The sequence below is a fragment of the Ptychodera flava genome, chromosome 7 (assembly GCF_041260155.1).
Source record: "Ptychodera flava strain L36383 chromosome 7, AS_Pfla_20210202, whole genome shotgun sequence".
Lineage (NCBI taxonomy): Eukaryota > Metazoa > Hemichordata > Enteropneusta > Ptychoderidae > Ptychodera > Ptychodera flava.
Window position 1 is genome coordinate 37,789,628 of NC_091934.1, and position 23,249 is coordinate 37,812,876.

The 23,249-nt window shown below is 36.4% G+C and overlaps 1 protein-coding gene across 2 annotated transcripts in view; it reads left to right on the forward strand.

Annotated features, from left to right (window-relative positions):
* Positions 1 to 289: 289 nt before the first annotated feature.
* The window catches only part of LOC139137461 (ubiquitin carboxyl-terminal hydrolase 48-like), a 28,365-nt gene continuing 5,405 nt past the window's right edge, over positions 290 to 23,249 (forward strand). Inside the window, exons 1-24 of one of the 2 annotated variants that reach the window (XM_070705578.1) lie at positions 290 to 678; positions 2,012 to 2,132; positions 2,512 to 2,571; positions 3,211 to 3,283; positions 3,935 to 4,135; positions 4,767 to 4,911; positions 5,133 to 5,190; positions 5,636 to 5,760; positions 6,920 to 7,162; positions 7,556 to 7,638; positions 9,499 to 9,681; positions 9,988 to 10,089; positions 10,940 to 11,061; positions 11,954 to 12,029; positions 14,196 to 14,359; positions 15,362 to 15,522; positions 16,181 to 16,320; positions 17,053 to 17,148; positions 17,441 to 17,565; positions 19,382 to 19,498; positions 19,942 to 20,114; positions 20,749 to 20,873; positions 21,358 to 21,554; positions 22,736 to 22,867. In XM_070705578.1, the coding sequence (XP_070561679.1) occupies positions 545 to 678; positions 2,012 to 2,132; positions 2,512 to 2,571; positions 3,211 to 3,283; positions 3,935 to 4,135; positions 4,767 to 4,911; positions 5,133 to 5,190; positions 5,636 to 5,760; positions 6,920 to 7,162; positions 7,556 to 7,638; positions 9,499 to 9,681; positions 9,988 to 10,089; positions 10,940 to 11,061; positions 11,954 to 12,029; positions 14,196 to 14,359; positions 15,362 to 15,522; positions 16,181 to 16,320; positions 17,053 to 17,148; positions 17,441 to 17,565; positions 19,382 to 19,498; positions 19,942 to 20,114; positions 20,749 to 20,873; positions 21,358 to 21,554; positions 22,736 to 22,867 (3,156 nt within the window). In that variant the 5' untranslated portion in view covers positions 290 to 544. Of the gene's footprint in view, positions 679 to 2,011; positions 2,133 to 2,511; positions 2,572 to 3,210; positions 3,284 to 3,934; positions 4,136 to 4,766; positions 4,912 to 5,132; positions 5,191 to 5,635; positions 5,761 to 6,919; positions 7,163 to 7,555; positions 7,639 to 9,498; positions 9,682 to 9,987; positions 10,090 to 10,939; positions 11,062 to 11,953; positions 12,030 to 14,195; positions 14,360 to 15,361; positions 15,523 to 16,180; positions 16,321 to 17,049; positions 17,149 to 17,440; positions 17,566 to 19,381; positions 19,499 to 19,941; positions 20,115 to 20,748; positions 20,874 to 21,357; positions 21,555 to 22,735; positions 22,868 to 23,249 lie in introns of both variants that reach the window. The other variant, XM_070705576.1, reaches the window with a different exon arrangement.

Genomic DNA, 23,249 nt, shown 5'->3' on the forward strand with positions numbered 1-23,249 from the left:
CTTTAATTAAAAAATACACACTCCGTTGTGCATTCTTTGTGAGTGCAACTAAATTTTGAAAATTGATGCAGCCCTGCCCTGTTCCTTTCGAAGTATGCTCCGCGAAGCGTACAATATACGAATCTGTAGTCTGCCATTGATTAATGGAGGTGGTACTAGTTTCATATCCCCACTGCAATATCGAAATCAGATAGAATGTTTGCAAATTATTTATCGGTGAGCGGTATAGAATTCTCTAGGTGCTTTCCGACAAATACTTGTGGTTGAATGCATAAACTGAAAATTCAACGCTGAATAAAACTGGCGGGAAGAAACAAAATGGCGGACCTGACCCTATGATACCGCCAGAGGCGAGAGCATCTAAAATTTCTTGATTACGATTGAAAGTTTTCGCATGCAGTAAACCTATTTATCATATTTAGCGATTTATTTGTAACTCTTTAAGCTATCTTCAGAAACGTTGTTATTTGTACGGTTATAAAATTTTCGCCAGCTGATATTTGTCTGTCGCCGTCATCACGTCATAACTCAGAACGTCTTTGGCATGCCTCCGAAGTATCAACAAAACAAAGCAGCATGGAAGTGGATAGAGACGACGACCCCGGAAGAAGTGACTCTGGAGTACATGGAAATAGCATACAAAGTCAAACTTAAACCGTGTAAACCTGGTTCATGTCGGTAAGTCTCATAACTAACTGTCACTCTTAGCGAAAACGAAGTCGTGGACTTGTGCCGTTGTGATCAACCAGGTATTGTCGCTGTTTGCTAAAGTTCAGTTTAGTTCACATGATATGCACAATAATATATATTTAAATATTACAAACTATATAAGCTACAATTAGCAAATTCCACATCCCGATGTTGACTTCTAAACTTGAAAAATAACTTGCTGGAATATACCGTGCCCACATGGACGTACTCTGTACCAGTGTACGTCCATGTCAGTGTCACAATCATGCGATGTAGCAGTATGATCAAATCATGGCAAGGAATACACGTAGGCATGGTGCCCTTGAACAAAGTCATGTAAATAGAAGACTTCATGTCATATATCAGTGTTAAGTGCCGCCATCATGTTGGTCGACTTCTGTGATAAACAAAGCAATGTTTCTTCTTGTAGCATGATTGATGCACTCATAACAAGCTGATTTGTCATGACGTCAGAGTTTCATTATTAATATGCAAAAATAAATATTTGCCCGAAAATGTTTACAAGATTCTGGGAAATAAATCTTACAGGAGTCGTGGAAATGGTATTCGATACCACCAATGTTCTTTATGAAACTAACCTGTTCACCCCAATTCCCAGTAAACAGCTCCACAATCACTTCTGGTAATAATGAGTTTGGCCAAACAATAATGATAGGGTTACAATTACATGCGCATGCCAAAGGATACAACCACAAGCAGGAGTAATATTAGTGTACATTGTACACAGACAATTTTTTGTCTGAATTTCTGTCAGAAGTAGTAAATATCACATGTGTGTCACTATACATGCACATGTAGATTAGATATATAGGGTTGAATGACCTAAAGTCTCCTGTATAGCAGCTATTTTTAGATTTTTTACTCCATGTTTGTGTACAGATGTCCTCATTGGAAAATACAGTGCTCAATGCGAAAAAGCGGAGTTATAAATAATAAAAACACCAATAACTTCAAGTACAAAATATAAGATGTTACTCAAGTTTCATGAATCCTCCGATCCACTGACAATTTCTCTTAGGTCTTCACTGTCATTGTCTCATGTCCCAACCACACAAATGAGTATGAAGACCTAAGAAAATTTTGTATGTAGTGTGAAACACTTTCACCACCATTTCACAATGTAAAGGTCCAACTCTGCCACAGAAACCAGTTGGGTGGTACCAAACTTTTGTTGTGAAAGGGTTGAAAAATTGTGAATCAGTAATCTACGAAACAGATTCCATAACTAAATACTTTAATCTACCATTATTATTTTTTTGACAGAAAATGCTAATTTGATCTGGTTTTGTCTTTGTTGCAGGCGTAATTGTAAAGGCAATCCAAATTGTCTTATGGGTCTTGGGGAAAGTTTATGGCTGGGTGAAATTGACGATGATAGCTGGCATGAAATAGAAGATCCCAATACGGAGAGGAGAGTTGACGTAAGTTGTTTGGTTTCCTGAGACGGGAATATCTCAGTATACTTCTGAACAGTACCGCTGTGAAACATTTCAAATTTGGCTGAATCTGAGAACAGGCCTGCAGTGAACAAATTTGACACTCGTTTTCATTATTTAATACACCATTTTCAAGTTTTTTGCAAACCTGCCATTTTAGCTGATTTCAGTATATACAGCTCATATATGGTAATGTTAGAACATAAAGGGATAATCCAAATGATCGTCCTGCTTTGTTAGACTGGATGTTTTTGTAGTTACTCCTAGATTCCTAGATAGCTCCTAGATTCTTTTTAAAACACAAGTTCAAGTTCTGATTATGTATCGTAGCTAATTTATTTGTCTTTGTTTTACCTTTTCACAGGGTTCATTTGTTGGACTGAAAAACTTAGGAGCAACTTGCTACGTGAACACCCTTCTACAGGTATGTGTTCTATTCTTGTAATCTGTATGCTGTCGCATCACATGTTGATATTGATGTAATGTTCAGTGTGTTGCAGTGTTACCTCAAAGCCAATTTGATCCACCCACTGACTCAAAAGTGAGTTCTTTGATGATAGAAAAGTTGACAAGTTGCATGTATTAGTCTTGGGCTTGCTCAAGGAATTTCCGAGAAATTTCTGAATTAATTCAGAGAGAGAGAGAGAGAGAGAGAGAGAGAGAGAGAGAGAGAGAGAGAGAGAGAGAGAGAGAGAGAGAGAGAGAGAGAGGAGGGAGGGAGGGAGGGAGGGAGGGAGGGAGGGAGAGAGAGAGAGAGAGAGAGAGATTGATTTGATTTCATTGCTCTTTTTGTTTCTATAATCTAAAATTAAAGAGCCCAACACTGTATTGATTTTGCTGCACATTCTCATGCTAAGGTTAATGTTTTCATTCCATGTTTTCAAAACTTCCTTGAACCATAGCCTGAATTTTGTTGAATTTGCAGAAGTACAATTGTAATGCCTGAATTGGCTTGTATTCTCGTCGTATTGTGACAAACTTCAAAAAACGTTTCACATAAATAATTCTTGATATAATAATACCTCAATTGAAGTGTTTCATTGGTTTGTCATCCCCTGATAAGGTATGGTTTCACAATGAAGAGTTCAGGAAAACAATGTATAAATGGACACCACTGGACAGAGACAGAAGCAAAGGTAAGCCTCAATCATCGTAGTGTTTTATCTAGAGAGGGGAATGGGGGATACCCCCTCTGTTGACATGTTGGCACCCCTTTGTAATTTGTCAAGGGGGGACCAGCCCCTCATGAAATGGTGCCAGTCACAGCTTAGAGACACAAGTAGAACATCATATGAACTGGCGAAATCCCGGGTAAATTTTCCTGGATTCCATCCTGGATGAAACTCTGTCATTGCAGTCTCTGTGACGTCTATAGTAGAAGTTATTTGGGTTGAACTGAAGCCTCTGTGACACGCCACGTATCAGAGTGTACGTGATACAGTGCTCATAGAAAAAAGACATGACAGCTTTTATCAATAATTGTGATTTTATACTTTTTTATTCCAAGTTATTGTACCAAAGTTTTTTAAAAAAGGATCTCCTTGTCTGAAACTCACCAAACAAAGTAATTTAATATTGCTCTTGGAATCACTTTTTGTCAATTAGATGGCAGGACATGAATGAATATATGATTTTCATGTAAAATACACAGTGGAGCTTTTTTTGTTTTCTAAATATATTCAATAGGAGGAGCCCTGAAAAATTTCATTGTTTCTGAAAATCACTGATAAAGATTCATGCTTATTCTAAAGTACATGGAAAATAATGAATTATTTTTCTGTCTATAGCAAAATCTCCCTGCAAAACACAAGCAATCTCTCTACATAAGTCAGACCTGGCTTTGAAAAATCCACCAGATGTCCCCGCAGCATTGAGGACACAAAACAGTGTTTCACTCAGTGAAGAACAGATGGTTGTTGATAGAACAGATGAGAACAGTACCAAAGAGGGTGGTGTGTGTGAACCGAGATTGGCTGGATCTGGTGATGGTAGGTTTAACTAAATGTAGTAACCTTTGCACCTTGTTCTGGGGTAAATTCCTCTGTGATGTCATAGGTCACCTGGGTCAGGGTTCAGAGCATTAAAACACAGAAGCGTGTTAACCCTTTGAGCGCCAAAGTCAACTTTTGTTGCTTTTATATATATATATAAAATATACCCCTGTCAATTTTTTTCAGATTTTTGCCAGAATTTTGATGAAAAGCTTCATCCAATCAAATGATCTCCACTAGGTCCAACATTGTCAAAAAATAAGAGAAAATTCATAAAATTGGTGTAATGTAAGGGATAACAGTGTTAACATTGTTAAAGAACTAACAATTCCAATTGTTGCTGTTGAAAATTATATGATATAGTGTAGGTTATGTGTAATAGGTTTGTCAAGTATCTGTGGTGACAATTATTATTTCCATCATGAACTCTGGCACTAAAATTTTAACTTCACATATCATATTTGTATTGATCCTACAGTTTATGTCTCTTTCCACTGTTTGATTTTGGAAAATCTTACATCCAGAATTATAAACTCAGAAAAAATTGTTAAGTTTGTAAAGTGAAAATTGTTGTAAATCTTACGAATCTTTTTTCCATTTCTTTTGTTAATATTCTTTCATTAAAAAGTACCCACCAGCCAAGGAAATATTCCATCAAGTTCTCCTCAAAAATCTGTGCCAAAGATGAGTCTAGAAGACGAAGACCTTGCACCAAGTACTGTCTGTGGTCATCTTCAACTCTTGTTTGCATTGCTCGAACACAGTAAAAGAAGGTGAGTTTTTTCTCTCTTGAGAAAAGTTTGAGCAAAAGTTTAAATTTTTCACTTTCAAGGCGCATAATACCTTAAGGAAAATTTCTTGTCCACACAAGATGATAATGATGTTCACCATCATGCTAAGAAAAGGCATAGATGACCTTAATCCAGCGTAGGAATGTTAATTTTCAAAAGATAAGTGTCTGATCCATTTCATTTGATATTTCTCTTCATTTAAGGTACATAGACCCATCAGCTTTCATAGACTGTCTAGGACTAGATGCTGCACTCCAACAGGTGAGGTAGATGGCTTCTTTTGACGAAATCAGTGATCACTGTTGAAGTCTTATCATATCATAGCATGACTGAAATACCCATATGTCTGGTCCATATTGAGCTGCGTTATTTATTTATTCTTGATTTGGTGAGAGAATGTTTGAAAGTTTCATTGAGAAATGTTTGAGCAAAAATATTTTTCACTTTTGCGAAGCATACTACCTTAAAAATAGCATGATATCTTCAAAGGACTCATCATTAGTCACAAGCAGCACTTATGAAACCATGGTCCTAGGCTCTAGAGAGACCATGGTGAAATTCAACACATTTCATCCCGGTTTTCTAAGGTGTGGTGTCAGCCATGCCATTCAAATCAAATAAGATTATCAAAGCTAGATTTTGAAAGGTTACAGTTCCTCACCATTTTGACTCTGTCAATTTCATGTATTTTATGTTCATATCACAGGATGCCCAGGAGTTCAGTAAACTATTGATGTCTTTGCTGGAAGAGATGCTTCAGGAGCAGCCTAATGTCTGTGTCAGGAATGTCATACAACAGCAATTCAGTGGAGAGTACGCCTATGTTACAAAGTGAGTTTGTGGTTAATATGTGAAAAGGGATTAGAAAAAGTATGATTTCTGGTGAAATACGTTTATTAGTCTCTGACATTTTGTGTCATTTCACTTGATTTGTACCTGTTCATAGTCATTGCTAAAGTTAGGGAATTCGTATAGTTCACAAGCCAAGGTATATAAATATTCAACATTGACTGGGAGTCATTATCGTCAGATTTGCATCATGAAACAATTCTCATTGATACACTTGGCATAAATCAATACTATTATAATGAGGTGAGTTCATTTCATAAGAATACAGTAAGGGTACATGTAGTAATCAAAACTTACTGTTTATATATAGTCTGAGTAACATATATGGTTGATTTTGTACAGTGAAGGAGTTCTTATAAAATTATAGAGGAATACTAGTACAATTTCTGATGTATGACTTCAAGAAGGAGAATCTTATTTCTCCAACTGAGAAGCTAGGACAAAAACAGGACTCACCCCTCCTACAATATTGTATGAGAACAGTCAGCACAGGGTAATAAGTTTTGTATGTAACCAATGCACTGATCAATATACCCATGCATGAGCTGTTCATGGAGTTTGTAAAGGTGTTATGTTGTTTAAAGCCCCAATAGCTGCAAATGTGTATTAAACCAATCTCAAAATATCCCTCGTTTCCCAGTTTTCTTTGAATCAGACCCATTAAAGACTGAAAAAGTGTATATCACTGTCTTAATGTCGAAAGTGGCATGCAAATTTGAACGTTTTAATGTTATTATAGATTTCCCGCCATTTTCAAAAACTAATCATGTGACAGAGAAAGTAAAGATTACTACAACAAAATGCTGGCCATCATGTGTCATGCATTCAAGTAAATGGCATCATGCTTGTTTCTTTTATGATCACAATGGGTATGTACAGGATATACTGTATTTTTAGTACTTTTCTGAGGGGGAGACATTTCATGAGTGCGGCACCCGTTTATTATTTCACCTGTTAAAGCCATGTAGGCATGGTTATAATCAGTGAGCAGTGATACTTCTGTACATGCCCTTCAGTTAGCACATTTACACGAACCAACTTTGGTTTGAAACAAAATCATGAAAGTAAAGTCTAAAAATTCGCCGCTATTGGGGCTTTAAGTGCACCAGTATAATGAATATCTTGAATTTACTTTGTGCAGGTGCAATAACTGTGGAGGTATATCACAACGGCAGTCTAAATTCTACGAGTTGGATTTGAATATCCAGGGCCATAAACAACTCAGCGAGTGTCTGCAGGAATTCTTACAGGAGGAAAAGCTAGAGGGCGCTAACCAGTATCTCTGTGAAAGGTGCAACTCAAAGCAAAATGCGTCCAGGAGAATTCAGCTACACAAACTGCCGACTGTACTCAATTTACAATTACTTAGGTTCATATTTGACAGGTAAGTAGTGTACTTACCATTGTTGGTGTGTTTAAGTTTTAGAATGATAAGGTAAATGGTGTTGGAATTACATTGCAGTAATATTGTCGTTGGCGTCCTCAAATTTATGTAGCTGCTTTTATATTCCAAGGAGAATACCAGCGCCAGTATAAATGACAAGGTAACTCGGGTATAATTATCTTAAGGTACCGGTAACTTTCACATTATGTTTCATGTCAGTACCTTGTCAGAGAAAATGTGTACATATGTATGACACTACCACAATGTTGACTGCCCAAATTTGGATAATAAAGATTTATTGAATGATTTAAAGTTTTCTATTTTCTTTGTCGCTTTTGGTGAAATCACTGTTCAGATATCTCTTTTTTGATATTGAAAATTTTGATAATGTAGACAAACTGGTCACAAGAAGAAACTCAATACCTACATACAGTTTCCAGAAGTGCTGGACATTACACCTTACTTGGTCAACAAAGGTAGGTGGAGAAAACTGTAAACCCCCTTTACCAGCGCATTGTGGTACAGCCCTATTCTTTAATAAAGTGTGGTTGGACCTAATACAGTTGAATAGGGATGAAAGCTAAAATATCTTCCTCCCAAGGAGTTAAAAGTTCACAAATGTATGGTTGAATGTAACAACTAGATTTTATTTCTCCAGCGAGATATGCATTTGGATGTGCATACAATTATACACAGCCTGGAAATTTTTTTAATAGTAGTTTTGATAAGTTACTTATGTGAACCATGGAAATCAGGGTAGTTAATACAGACTAGTATAATAACTATTATTCATAGCCATACCCAGAAAAATTGTTTTGGTGTTGTGATACATGTAAGTAGAAAAGAAAAAAATAGTTCAACTCTACTGATGAGGACCATGGAATAGTTAAAGTTTACACAGACTGGTATACAGGTATTATCCATAGCCCTTCCTATCATGTGGGATTATCAAAATTGATGTACAATAAAATCTGTTAAAAAGAAAATACCTTGCACATCCTGAGCCTATTACTATGAAAATCAGCACTTGTCTGAGAGGGTTCCTTTAATGGTTAAGAAATAGAACATACCCTCTAGGATAATGTTGAATTGTACTACAGCTTAGCCTTGGCTCTGTGTTTTTAAGCTTCTTCAATGTGTACATCAATATGTATGTAGGTAAAATGAATAGATTAAGAGGAAAATTCAGGTGTATAAAAATCAAAATATTTTGTATGAAAATTTTAATAGCTGAGTGTGATACCAATGTTCCGAAAACCTGCAGCTTGATATTCCCCTAGTTCCAGTTATTTTTATGTTTTATCAATATTTGATAAAATCAGTGCTCTGAATATGCCTATTTTACAACATCAAAATAACAGTTATTAATAAATTATGATACTATGAACTTGAATTTGTAATATTTTAAAGTGTCACTGGCTGAAAACAGGTGTTCAGCAAGATTAAATTTAACCAGGATTTATCAGTATCAGTTTATTTCTGTTTATCTGAAAAGTTAAGTCTTCACAGAGTTGACATCAGTGATACGCTGATTGATAGTGACGGCAGATGTTCTATTGTGTAGAACAAGGTGATCTATCATTGTTGTCTGATTGTGTCAAAGAAATGAGAGTGTTGTCACACACAGCTGATATGTTTACGTTTGTCAATTGGCGCCATGTGGTGGGTGTATCGTTACAACTCGCAGCTTGACTCATACATTTGTATACTGACATCTTTTTATTGTTGCAGACTCATTCTATTGTGCTAAAAATGGTACCTGTATGGGCCAGTTCAATCTTTTAAGTTGACCAAGTTGACTTTTATGGAAGGTTGCATTTGTGCTCATGAAATCTCAAAAGAAATTAAAATTTACAGTTAAACCCTTTCACCCCCAGTTCCCTGTATACAGGTCCAACTTTACCATAGAAAACAATGGATTTGAGACAAACCATGGTGGTAAAAGGGTTAAAACATCTGCCTGTAGTAAGAGTGTTTTTGATGATTGAAAAATAAACATCTGTATTCGGACTTTGATGGACATTGAAGGGACCACTAATCAAGTGAATTGGAACTTTTGGACGATAGTTTGATGTGCAAGTTTTCAAATATTGAGCGTACTACCAACTTAATGCAGTTGTGCAATTGTGAACGCTGTAAACCTTTTGGAGAAAGATGGCTCGTAATGATGGATGATCCTTTCCCCTTTTCAAGTGAAATAAATTGTAACCCATTAACTTGTGTGGAATAGCCATCATCTCTTTGAAAACAATGAGATTATTCCATTGTATTGTGACAAGGAGGGGTGGTATGGACTATTTAAAGTGATGTGTAATTGATATTCTCACTTTCCATAGATGTGGAAGTACTGTATGACCTGACAGCTGTCTTGATCCATAGAGGTCCCAGTGCGTACTCCGGACATTACATTGCCCACATCAAGGACAAGGACAGTGGTACATGGTACAAATTTAATGACGAGGAAATTGAGAAAATGGGAGGCAAGAACTTGAAATTGGGAAGTGAAGAAGATATTGAAGGTAACGTGCTAATTCTTTAGACTGCAAACTCTGTGTAAAACCATTGGTATTCTATCACTTTATATTGTTGACCTTGACCTGAAACATATGTCAATTTTCACCAACATACTTCTGCAGTCAACTGCAGAAGATTAAAAATGTTTTTGACAGGAGTTACCTGGTATATTTTTGAAATTGAATTTTGAATGTATTATGTACAGTGGATAATGTATTGAAATCCCATAGCTGCCATAATGAATGTGTAAATGGCCTAATTATGTTAGAAAACTCGGCGCGCAATAAAGTGATTTTCTTTCACAATTTCAGATGGTGGACCAAAACCTCCCAAGAAACCCAAGTTACTTAAGGGATTCCATGCGTCCAGAAATGCCTACATGTTGGTGTACAACATAAGGCAACCAGAGCAGGGTAAGATCAGAAATGAACCACAGTCAGTAGGTTTATCAAAGACAAGCAAATTTTTTAAACAGTCATTTGAAAAAAGAAGTCTGTTTCCTTTCAAAAACATCTACCATTTTCCTCACTTTTCATATGTCATTTCCAGATTGAGTTGGTTCAAACTTGCAAGGCAAAATAGGTTCCATGTGTCATCTTTTAACCTGTTCACCCCTAATTCCCTGTATATAGGTCCACAGTCACTATTGATAACAATTGGTTTGGGCCGAACCATGATGGTCAAAAGGTTAACACACCTGACCACTAGAGATTCCCAAAAGCATACATACAACCAGTTGTGGTAGTTAAAGCTCCATAAGCTGTATCTTTTGGCTATTTTTTCTGAACTTTTGTTTTGTGGTTTCCCTACAATTTCTGCATTGAGTCCCTAAACTGTAATTTAAAGCCAAGTATTTAGCATATCAACACAACCTATATGAGTATAATCTACAGTGTTATTGTTGAAAATTGTATTCAAGTCCGGACTAGAATTCATTTGTAAACAATAAACAATGATCACTACACACATACAAGCTGTGTTGACAAAAGAATACTTGAAATTTCAGCATGACAAACGGATTAGGGTCAGACACGGTAATACATGTAGATATACAGAAGCAGAGTATTGAAAAACTTGCCACAAGTTACAGCTTATGTCCCTTTAATGTAACAATACAGCATGTCGCAAAGATCATCTGATTTTTTTCTACTGATTTTAAATGATTGACCTGTAAATCTCTTTTACCTCAACTTGAACTACTCTTGCATCATACACAAACATATTCAGATTTTTCCCTTTGGAAACTTTGCTTTTCTTTGACAGTACCAAATGGTAACATACCTGCAATGGATGAAGATGTACAGATATCAGGGGAACTACGGCAGCTTGTTGTAAGAGACAATGAGATATTTGAAGATTGGGTCAAGGAAATGACCCAGATGAGGGTAAGGGGTCATCGCCATGGCAAACAATATGCGCAACGGTGAAGGTCATAAGGTCATAGAATAAATGTGGCTTCCAGAGAATATCAACTATCTCTCTTAGTTCTTTACCTGTGTTAAGGTTGACTGCATCTAAGAAGTATTTTGAACATTCAAAGTTTTACATGACTTTTCTGATCTGCCTCTTGTCTTTGGATACATGAAGTTTGCTATCTTGTTTTGTGAAAATCAAATGTGATTTTCCTCTTAAAGTTAACACATGGTATAGGCAGCCATTTTAAATTTCAAAAATTGGTAGATTTCAGGTTATTTGCCTGAATGCCAAACTTTGTAGGTGACCCCTGATTTTTATTCTTGCTCACAAATAAGTGTGGTTTAAAGTTACCTAGAGAAAAGCTGAAGCAAAAGTTTAAAACTTTCTATTTCAGGGCACATTTCATCTGTAGTAAAGGAGACTCCATCATCATATTGTGTATGGAAGGATGTTCAGTAGTAAATTCTTATGTAGATCCATGTAAAATTAATATCAATGAAAAAATCCTCATAAAATGAGCTGTTTTTATAGATCTAGCTATGAAATAATGGGAATAGTGGGGTTTTTTTTTGAGCTGTAAAGACAAAATTGCATTGTGTACGAAATTCACAAAAGTTCTGTATGAACTAATTGTATGTACATTTTTACGCTGCTGTTTCGCACATGAATAATACACCAACACACTGAATTACATAGTTGGTCTATTATTGCTGAGAATCTCAATAAAGGGCCTCACCTCACCAAGTTTGGTGATAACTTAGGAACAGAAATGCTATTGTTTCGGTGAGAGACGTTTTTAGCTCTGCTCTGCTCTTTCTCCTTAATTTCTTCGCTGACATTAACTGACTCATTTATTTGCAGGAAATCAATGTACTGAGTGGTAAGGCAAGGCACAATGAAATCAGACATCTGTACAGTCAGCTTATGCCCAGGGAAGGTAAATATCAAACCTGATTCTCCTTGCAATATTCAAAAGAGTGACCCTGGAATTTTATTCTTGATTGTGAAAGTAATGGTTGAATGTAGGTGAGGAAAGTTTGAGCAAAAGTTGAAAGATTATGTGTCAAGGCATGTATTACCAGAAGTATATTTTAACCAGGGCTTGACAATTCCTATCGCCCGACGCCCGGGACAAGTGAAATTTACGTTCGGGCAAGTAAAAAATAAAATCTGGTCGCCCGCCGGACAAGTATACAACGCGATCAACGCGAACCTAAAGTTGTGGTTTGTGCATCTGTCGCCCGATTTGGGTTGTCGTTCACACAAAATAAATGTCAATCACTGACTCTTTAGAAACAGCTGTGACGTTCTTCTGAGATTCACTTGCCGACTCACACAATGTTGCAATTTTTCGATGATCGACATTAAATTGTTTCATCATCCAATCAAAAAAATTTGGCGTAAACAGCAGTTCTTTGTTGTATGCTGACTGCTCCTCCCAACAAAATTAGGTAAAAAATTGCAAAACCCAATCATATTGCTTATCGGCGATCGACCGTGCAGTACTTCAAACCATTTATGCGGCCTCGCGAGGTAGACGAACATGTATTTTACGGTAATATTTCCACTAACGCAAACAAGGCATTGTGCATTTTCGCCAGCCAGAGCGTAATTTCCGCTCCGCAGACCTACACAAAAATCAAGCAAAGTTGTTGCCGTAAAGAGGTATGTGGTTTACGACGATGGGCATTGTGTAACTCTGAGAAACGACGTTGTGATGATTTACGACGGCGCTACGAGGGCCAGCCTGAGTGGGATCGTCTGACAATCGACGACTTGATGTGATATGATTAGAACGATGTTTCTGACAAAAGATCTAAACATAAGCGTTATGATGAGGAAAATCGCCATAGATTTTATCTGCCGAAATGGAAAGCACAGTGGCCTTGGTTGAAATATTATGGTTCCAAAATGTTCTGTACGTCGTGTCTTAAATACCATCATTGCCAAACCACTTGGAAAGCAAAATGCTTTTCTTGACAGATGAGACATGTTTCGCGTTGAATTGATAAGGTCTCGCGAGTTTAGTCAACGGCATTTGGACTGTTTGGCACATGAGATCGTGACGGGGACAATGATTGTGGAAATTTTGTGGGTCCCGCTGAGCCCGATACGGTTTCACTTGCCAACACCCTGATCGCATGCATTCGCAATGCGTTAACCGATTGACGACGACCAGCGACTAACCAATCTTTTTTACGACGGCATTTATGTTTGCCAAACACGGGAAGCTGATGTATGAGGATATGTACCTTCAATGTTAGCCCTGCGTACAGGTCTTGTGTTCCAGGCGTTATACGGCCTCTTGTGGTGGAGGCCGTATATAACGCCGGGAACACACTAAAATTGACACAGACCGTACGCAGGGCTACTTCAATGTGAACTTTTGAGAAAAATCGACGTCAATATCGGCGAAAATTACCAAAATAATAAAGCCCTGAAAGCGGCTACGGAATTCGCTGCAAGTATTTTGGTCCTGATTATTACAAATGGAGGACAAGTAAAATTTTTGTGAGGACAAGTGAAATTGAAAATCCACTTGTCCGACGGACAAGTGAACTGGGAAAAAAAATTGTCAAGCCCTGTTTTAACTACAGGGCTGTTCACAATTGAGCTCATTGTTCTGTCATTATTATGCAAAAATAAACATTTGTCCGCAGTTTAAGATTACGCTTTTGAAAATTATGCATGCAAGAATGACGAAAATACATCTCAGTAGGTGACTTGTGGTGTAACAATGAATACTAAAAGGCAAATTCACAATTCAGAGTACAAGCTGCAAAAACAGCCATGTATGCAACATTAATAAAATTTGTCCGCATTTCAAGCAGCAGTGTCCATTGTCGCACAGCTATACAGTGAAACCTGTCTAAACCAAACTCTGTCTAAACTGGAAACCTGTCTAAACTGAACCCTTTTCTCAGTCCCATTCCAATAGAACTGTGTTAAAAGGACTGAAACAATAAACCGAACACCTTTCCAAACAGAACTATTTTCTCAGGCCCTATAGGGTTCAGTTTAGGCAAGTTTTACTATATTTAGTAACAAACCTGTAACAGTGGGCAGAGCTCTTAAAATATTTACCCGTATTAACTTCATACAGGTGATTACGTCAATGCAGAATGGTTGACAGTTGACTGGCTGAAGAAATGGCTAGCCGATAGCAACACTGTTTGTCCAAAAGTTGACAATGCCAGACTACTCTGTATCCATGGCAGCTTGGACCCTGACAAAGTCAATGATGCCAAATTGGTCAGTTTACAAGCAGTAAGTATTGGGTTTATGATTTGTTTGAATAATTTGAGATCAGAAAAAATTGAAAGCATGTGGAAGCTATGTGATTTCATAATTGATTCACTTTTAGCGGCTTAATTCCTATCTTGTAGTGGGAGTTCTCTACAGAGGGAATGTCAATACTAGGAAGATAGGAGTCAAGATAAAATGAAACAACATTGATGATTTTTATCAATTTTTGCAATTCTGTAAATATAATGTTGCAATGATAACAAGTTTTTAAATGATAATTTGCGTACGTATTGATGAAAAGTAAAAATCCCGCTTTTCATGCTGCAAACATGTCATTGAAAAAGGAAGTTTGAAGGGTGTCAACTTTTTCACCCCAACTCATGGTACAACCCTATTGTTTACTGTAAGAAAGTTGGACCTCTCCATTGTGAAATGAGGGCGAAAGGGTTAACCCTTTGAGTGCTGTAATTTTTCCTACCAAAATTTTAGTGCAACATTTTAACACTTTTTATGAATTTTTGTGTAATTTTTTAATTTTTTTTGACCAAATGGACATCACATTTCGTTGGATACAGGTTTTCATCAAAATTTTGGCAAAAATCTGAAAAAATTTGACTGGGGTACAATTTATAAAGGTGACAAAAGTTGACTATGACACTCAAAGTGTTAATGCTACCAACAAAATACATTTATATCTTTAATTTTGAGTTTTAGTCCCAGAAAATATCTCAGCCAATAACTTTCATGGAAATTTTATGCACCAGTTTTGAAGTCAAAACAGTAATCTATCTCATTTCATGATCCAAGTATTGTATTTCCGGGACTACTGTCAGTATAAGAAAGGGAAATATTGAGTTCCAGCATAGCCAAACAGGGTTGAAAATATCAAACAGTGACATTTGTTGAAAGTTTCTTTATATTTCGTGTTACTTTTGAATATGGTACTTACTCAGTAGTTGGAGTTTCATATGAACAAAGCCATGTACCAATGATAACCATACTACACCTTGTTACTTTCTGCAGGCGGACATCATTTTCACCAATTATGGAGGGGAACCTCGGATCAGGGGCGACTCCCTGTGCAAGCGGTGCGTGGTGGAAAGATGTCGGTTGTTGAGGACCAAGATGAGAGTGGCTGAAGACTACAAAGCTATCAATAACTTAACCAAAAATAAGATTGAGAGGTAATGGCAATATTTGCCAAATATCTTATTCTGTAAACTAGAATATGTTGGTGTAGACACCTTAATAGGAAAGGATGTTGTTACATATGTCACAATATCTTTGAGGAAACATAAACTGTGTTCAACTATTGCCACAGAAATGAAAGCTTCTGTTTTTGACTTCTCTTGCAACTATGGTACACATTTGTAACTCTTGTCTTGGCTGGGATTGAGGGAGACTTTGCCATTGTTTAAGGTAGAATGCGCCTCAGGGACAGATATTTGGACTCTCAAACTTCTACATTTGTGTTCTGATCTACCACTTGTGGGTGTTTGTTTTTAAGCTCTTTGAGTCAGAAAAGTTTTCACCATCTTAGTTTTTCAAAATTCTAAAATGTTATTTTCCCCTCAGAGTTAACATAAGGATTACGGCCATTTTTAATTTCATATATTGATAAATGTTGGGTAATTTGTGGAGAGGTTTAATACACTAACGTCACATAGGTTTTTTAATGGCATATTGATTGCAGATTTTTGTGAGAAAGGCCTCGGGAATTTTACAGCAATCTGCAGCTTGTGACATTGGACGATGTACAACGCAAATATGATACTCATAGTGTTAACGTGTTGATGTTTATAAGCCTGAATTAATCTTACTTTTGTTTGCATTAATTTTCAGTGGTTTCTGGATCGGCAAGTGTTCGTTTCGTTCCTGGAGACGACTTGTCCTGAGTAAACTGGAAAACAACAATGCAGAAAACAGCAATGCAAATGGTAGTATGGAAGACAAAGACACAGAAGACATTCCTAAAACAACAGGTGAACATCCTGAAATACCTTTTCATATCTAATGTAATCACTATCCACATTTAAAAACTTTAATGAAGTAATTTTGTGTAATGCCAAATTTAGTTCCAGAAGGCCTGCAAAGGTCAGGAACTGTTAGTTTTGGTGGAGTTGTTTGTATATTTCTTTTTATTTATTATTTTTTCTGTTGGTTATTGTAAGCTCACATATGTTTAGATGTTCTAAGACACATTGTTCATTGTATTTTGAGAAAGTTTTCTCATAAACTTTAACCCTTTGAGTGTCAAAGTCAATTTTTTTCACCTTTATATAATATACCCAGTCAATTTTTTTCCAAAATTTTGCAATATTTGAAATTCAAAATGACCATCATTCCTGTGTTAACTTTATGGAGGAAAAGTTAAATTTTGGATTTTCGAACAACTAAGCCAGTGAAAGTTTTTTCTCCAAGAGCACTTTCTCCAATAAGCCCCCTCAAGTGGTAGATGAAAAAAGAATTGTAGAAATTTGAGAGTCTGACTATCTGTCCCCGAGGTGCGTTCTACCTGAATTGCAGGATATGGTCCTTTTTTTTTAAAGGTGGGGATTTAGCCAGAGTGTTTTCAATGTAATGTCTTCAATAAGTGACTGGGTGCCATACTGTGTGAGTTAGAATTCCATTTAGAAGTTACTTAACTGTATGACGAAAAATTGTAAAATTTTCAATATCAGTTTTGTCTCTTTTTTTTTCCCTTTTGCTAGCAGAGTCTAAACCATCCCAAGATAGTGGTAAAGGCAGTGTTGATGAAGAGTCTATTGATGAAGATTGGGATTTTAATGAAGATATACTTTGCCCTCATGGTATGTGCCTGTCCTGCAAGGACATTTATGAACATGGTGATTTTTTTACTGACTTACCTGATAGTGAAACTATCTGTCACAGTGATTGTTTTGGTATTGTAGTTTTCGTGCTGATTTTGAGTGACTTTACCTAAAAAGAGGTTACTTGAAAATATACAAAATTTTCAATAAACCAGTGCCTTCAATGTTTTAATAATAGTAGAGTGATACACTCTGGTGTGGACTCACCAAATTTATTCAAAAATTCCAAACATTTCATAGTTGAGAAATTTTTGTTCTTTTGATTTAACAGGGTACTTAAGCACAGACGACAGTTGCAGACGTCTTGTATCAGAAGAAGTTTGGCACAGACTCCGGCATTATTTTCCAGATTCTCCGGAATTTTCATCCAACATCCAGCCTTGTTCATCATGTGAGGTAAACAACACATGTCAAAGAATAAGACCTTTTCTTTAGTAACTGAAGCCATTCTGCTTTTTGACTTGCAATTGTCAAAAAGCAGTAGATATTTTCAACATACATGTAAAAACAGATTAAAGGCCCAAAAGCTGTATCTTTTAGCATTATTTTTGTGATTTTACTTCCAAACTAAAACAAGTTGGTGGGAATGTACTCATTGAGGGGTGTTTATACAAGGATAATAAACTGTCAACTGGGACTGCATGTGCAATTTTGAGCAAGATAAATAATAAATGTTTGCCCAAACAAAAAATGGCGCCCTCATACAAATAAAGCAAAAACACTGTTCGTCATGCACATATGCATTGGAATCTTCACAGAAACAACAGAGTAGTCCAATATAATCATAGTTCTTCCACTGGGACATCATATGCTTTGTTTTCTTTGTAATATTACCAGTTTTTAAAAATGGTAGGAAATCAAAATAATGGTTCAAATTTAAATTTACTTGTCCAATTTTTCAGTAGTAGAAGACAATATCCTTTACATTTGTAGAATTTAATGAAAACCAGAGAAAATAGAAAGCCTTTTTCAGGTCAAGAAATTTTAAGAGTTACAGCTACAGGGGCTTTTTACATATATATGATATATTGTCTTTCAGTCAATATGATGATGCACATAGATTCGACAGTATTCTGTTAGATTCAAATGTAAAAATATTTAGAACAGTATATCTATAACGTTGGGCAGACTCTATCCCCGAAATATCCCGCCTATAACTTGCAAGTCACGACCATCATGAAGGCCTGTCCTCAGTAAGAGATGTTGGTAAGGTTTGACGTAACCAGACCCCTTAGCTTAGCATAATTAATTCCTTAGAGGGCTCTCTTCTAGCGAAGTCTCCCCCTCAAAGGAACACGTTTAACTTGATTTGGAAAATATATGAAACATATGAATATCATGATGTTTGACAGACTGAATCCAGGTTTTGCTTACTCTAAAGAGTTTCATTTTGAATCCACATATAACATACACTAGTTTAACCCTATGAGTACCAAGTCAATTTTTGTCGTCAACTTTTTTCTAAATTTTGCTAAAATTTTGTTAAAAATCTGAAGCCAATAAAATGTTATGTTCATTTAGTCCAAAATTGACGAAAAATTTACAGAAAATCTCACAAAATTGTGAAATTTTGCACACTATAATTTTGGTGGGAAAAATTTGCAGCGCTCGAAGGGTTAAAAATAACTCTCTCTTGTTGGTTGTCGTTTGAATCTTTCTGTTTCTCTTCAACATTGCTTTGTGTTGTACACATAACTGAATTCTCGCGGTCAGTTTTACCAGTCAGTGTACTAAACAGAGGAAACAGCTATCACTGTGGCCAATCAGGTTATTTACTTTAAAGGGTCTGTATGCTCCTGGAAAATCCTGGAAAATCCTTGAATTTTAAAGCCTTCTGGAAGTCCTGGAAAAGTCCTTAAAAAACGAAAGGAAGTCCTATAAATTGGTAAATTGCCCAGAATTTTCAAATATGACGAGATGATCGGTCATGAAATCATAAAAATATGTAAAATATGTTTTTATAAACAATATATTGTAAAAATGATATCTTGAAAATGTATTTTGGACCTCTAAAGCTCCTTGAAAATTGTGAAATAGTCGTCCAAAGTCCTTGGATTTTAAGTGACTTTGAGTGTATAGCCCCTGCATAAAGATCCAAGCTCCAATAGTGCCATCACTGTAGAAATCCGACCATCAGAAAAATGCTTGATAACAAACTTGTTACAGATATTCATATTTTTTCTATGCATGCTATATCTGTTGTTCCTTGTAGATGACTGACAAGGCAGATGAAGAGAGTAGTGAATTAAATAAAAGGATAGCATTGGAACAGAAGGCAGCTTTATCACAGCTTTACCATGATAGGAATCGACCAACGTGGGTTAAAAAGGTAGGAGATTTATTTTCTTATAATCCTGCAAACACACCATTTATGCTCCTGCATAGTGTTTGTAATGTTTGACTTTTGCTAGCTCCGATGTCAGTGATTCGGGGCTTGTCAGATAGGTTGGTTGTCTATTGTCATCTGTCATCCATCAACTTCTCAATTTAAATCACTGGTCAGAAAACATTCATATTTGGTGGACAAGTCTCAAAGAATGATTAGACTTAGGTTGGTTCAAATGATAACGATATTCTCAGAGGCTTATTTTGTAATTGTTTAAGTGAAAATATCTTCTCCTCTGCCTCTGATACCACAAGCCCAAAAACTTTAAAATTTAATAAGTAGCTATCTAGGAATGGCTTAATGTAGATTTGTTAAATTAGCCTATTGGAATTAAAAGAAAGCCGGTTTAATCATTGAATATGTTCGCTGATTTTTCATTCCAACAGGACGTAAATCACCTTTATGTTGTGACGAGTTACTTCCTTGAGGCGTGGAGGAAGTTCATCAAACAGCCGCTCAGAAATCCGCAGGTGACGCAAATCAACAATGAGCTGCTTCTGTGTTCTCATCGTAAACTTCTATTTCATCCAGATCTGCTTGATGACAAGAGTATGGACATGTGAGTGTACCAGTGCACATTTTGATATGTGTAATGTTCTGTTGTGTAAAATATGTTTACAGAGAGTGTGAAAAGTGTGAAAAATTGTGTGTACACAAACAAAGTGTATGAACATGACAGTACCCAGAGATTGTGAACCTGTATATAAAGTGTAAATACAGAACATTTAGCAGATATATGAACGTCTGAAATTGCATTTATTGATAAAATATGGGTGTATACATTACGCAGGGTTTGTACACTTGTTGAAAGTCCTTGAATTTTAAAGTCTAATGCAAAGTCCCAGAATGCAATTGTAAAGCAATTTTAATGTGTTAAATCCAAGCTGATATGACGACTCTTATGTAAATGAGCAACAAAATCTGAAAAATGGTCAAAATTGTACGTTTAAAAAATTACGTTTCTCAGACGTTAACAGTTGGTAGTTTGCCAACTATCATTGTATGCTTCAGTATGGAACCCAGCCCTACATGTCTTGGACAGTACCCTACTGCCTATGTGAGCTTCTTGAACACCAGTATGTTGTGAGTAACCAGCCTTATGGTATGAACATGTCACCAATATTGAGTGAAGATTATGTTAAACCAGTCATATGGCAGCAAATAATAACAATGTTTTTCTCTGTTTGGGACAGGGTATCGTATGTATGGCCACAAGAATGGAATGCCCTTCGGCTGCTCTTTGCATATGACTGTGCTATAGAGATTACAAGGGTCACTGAAGACGATGGCAAAACAAAAACTTTCAGATGTACACCAGGTACAAACATTATTTCTTTTAACATTGAGGTAGAATGGGGTTTCGGGGACAGGTATCCTTACTCTCGAACTTTGAGAATGTTTTTCTGGTCTACCATTCATGAGGGTTCATTTTGAAGCTCATGGTATAACTAAACTTTTCACAGGCATATTTTTGTGAAAATCAAAATTAATTTTTTCTTCACAGAGTTAACACAGGGATGGGACTATCTTGAATTTAAAATATCAGTACATCTAAGGTAATTTGTCTGCATAGTACCAAATTAGCACAGTGCCCCCCCCCCTCCCCCCCCCCCCCCCCCCCCCCCCCAAATTTTTATTCTTGATTTTGAAAGAGGATGGTTTAAAGTTTCATTAAGGAAAGTTTGAGCAAAAGTTTAAGTATTTTGATTTCAAGGCACATTCTACCTTAATGACTGTAAACCAATCAGAAGGGAGATGACATCATAAAACTTATCCCCTTTTTGCATTGTCAAAACCCTCAGAGATTTGTGAAGAGTGTATATCACAGCGTATCAGCAAAGAAGAAAAAGAAAGAAAAGAGTACACTGATGAAACCATTTACATACGCAAGCTAACAGACACAGAGAAACCAAACTTTGCTCTCCTAGAGGGCCTTGATGATGCAGCTGATATCAGTGATGGCAGTATCAGAGATGATGCTGATCCAGATTTTACACAGGTAAGGGTACTATAAAATTATTATATGATTCACACACAGATAAGTACAGATAAATATTTTTGTACTTTCACAAGTTAGCATACTATAAAAAGTTTTGTAGGTTTGTATTGTATACAGGTCAGTATATGGAAAATATTTTTGTGTTGTCTGGGATTAGTGTATGCTAGGCGTTTGTGTTTTACACAAGTTGGTGTATACTTGAAAATATTGTTGTATTTACACTGGTTAGTGTACTTTTAATAGAAACTCAAAGCATGGATATTTAAACCATGTCAAACTCGTAAGAATGGTGGTTTGAGTAAACTTCTCTGATGACCAGCTTTGATGTGCACTTGGCAAATTTAACTCACTTGACACTCAGTTAACCTCACAATATGCAATTCTGTCAGTGAAGGTAGTATGGATCTTGAAATCGAAAGGCTTAAACCTTTGCTCAAACTTTCTGTTAGAAAACTTGAAATCATTCACTTTCAGAATAAAGAATAAAAATCAGGGTTCACTGTGCAAAATTTGGCAGTGAAGAAACAAATGACCCAATATTTACCGACTCTTGAAATCCAAAATGGCTGCCACCCCAATATTAACTCTATGGGGAAAAATGAAATTCTTGATTTTCACAAAAGTAAGCCAGTGAAATATTATGGTAGTTACTCCATGAGCTTCAAAATGAGCCACCGTGAGTGGTAGACCAAACAGTATTGTAAAACCATGAGAGTTCAAAGGTCTGTCCTGAGGCGCATTCTACTGTAAAAATGTAAATAAATTATTCCATTGGGATTACACAGTATGATAGTGATGCAGTAGATCATTTTATCGGTATCATTTAATCTACATGGAGCATAGTGCAATACAGAGGCCTTCTCTAAACTTGATCATCCCAATTCTCTGTAAAGAGGTCTGCACTCACCATTGATATCAATAGATTTGGGGCAACCATAGTGGTGAAAGGTTAATAAACTTTTACTTGGTGATCTGAATGCACTGATAGTGTGCAAATATGTACACTCATACGGTTTTACTTGAAGAATTTATCTTCATTTTGACGGTTCCCATGATGAGAGAGGCATCTTCAAAAACATCTTTCACTCATCACTGATTGATGACAAAGTTCTGTTTGAAGACGCACCATACCAGTGGATGATCAGAGGTTCACATGTTCACACGCTTTCATGATCTTCCAGGACAGCAAGGGTAAGAAGACTGGCATCAATCAAGACAAGCAAATCCGAAGAAGTTCACGTCATCGGAGAACACGAGGAGAGAAACAAATAACAGTGTCTGCCTCCAACACTCTGAAAGAATTAAAACTTAAGGTGAGAATGATTGAGTACACTAAGCTTTGACACATCAGATCTTAGACCTTCATATTTCACTGACTTCATCTTCACTGTCAACATGGCACAGAAATCCTTACTTCACCATTATATGGATCTACTGACTCTCAAATCAGAGCGAGATCAATACTGACTTTGTACTGGATGAAATCACAATGTATTTGCCATTTCACTTCCACTGACTGATGTACTGGTCCAAAATAATATGGATTTTACAAATAATCCAGTAGTGATACGTTGACAAATCTTACTTTGTAGACAGCAAACACACCAGCCTAAATACATTTGAGCTCAACACTAACAAACTTGAACAATATAATTGTTGCAAAACCAGTAGCATCTGTGTCATTTCACCCTCTGT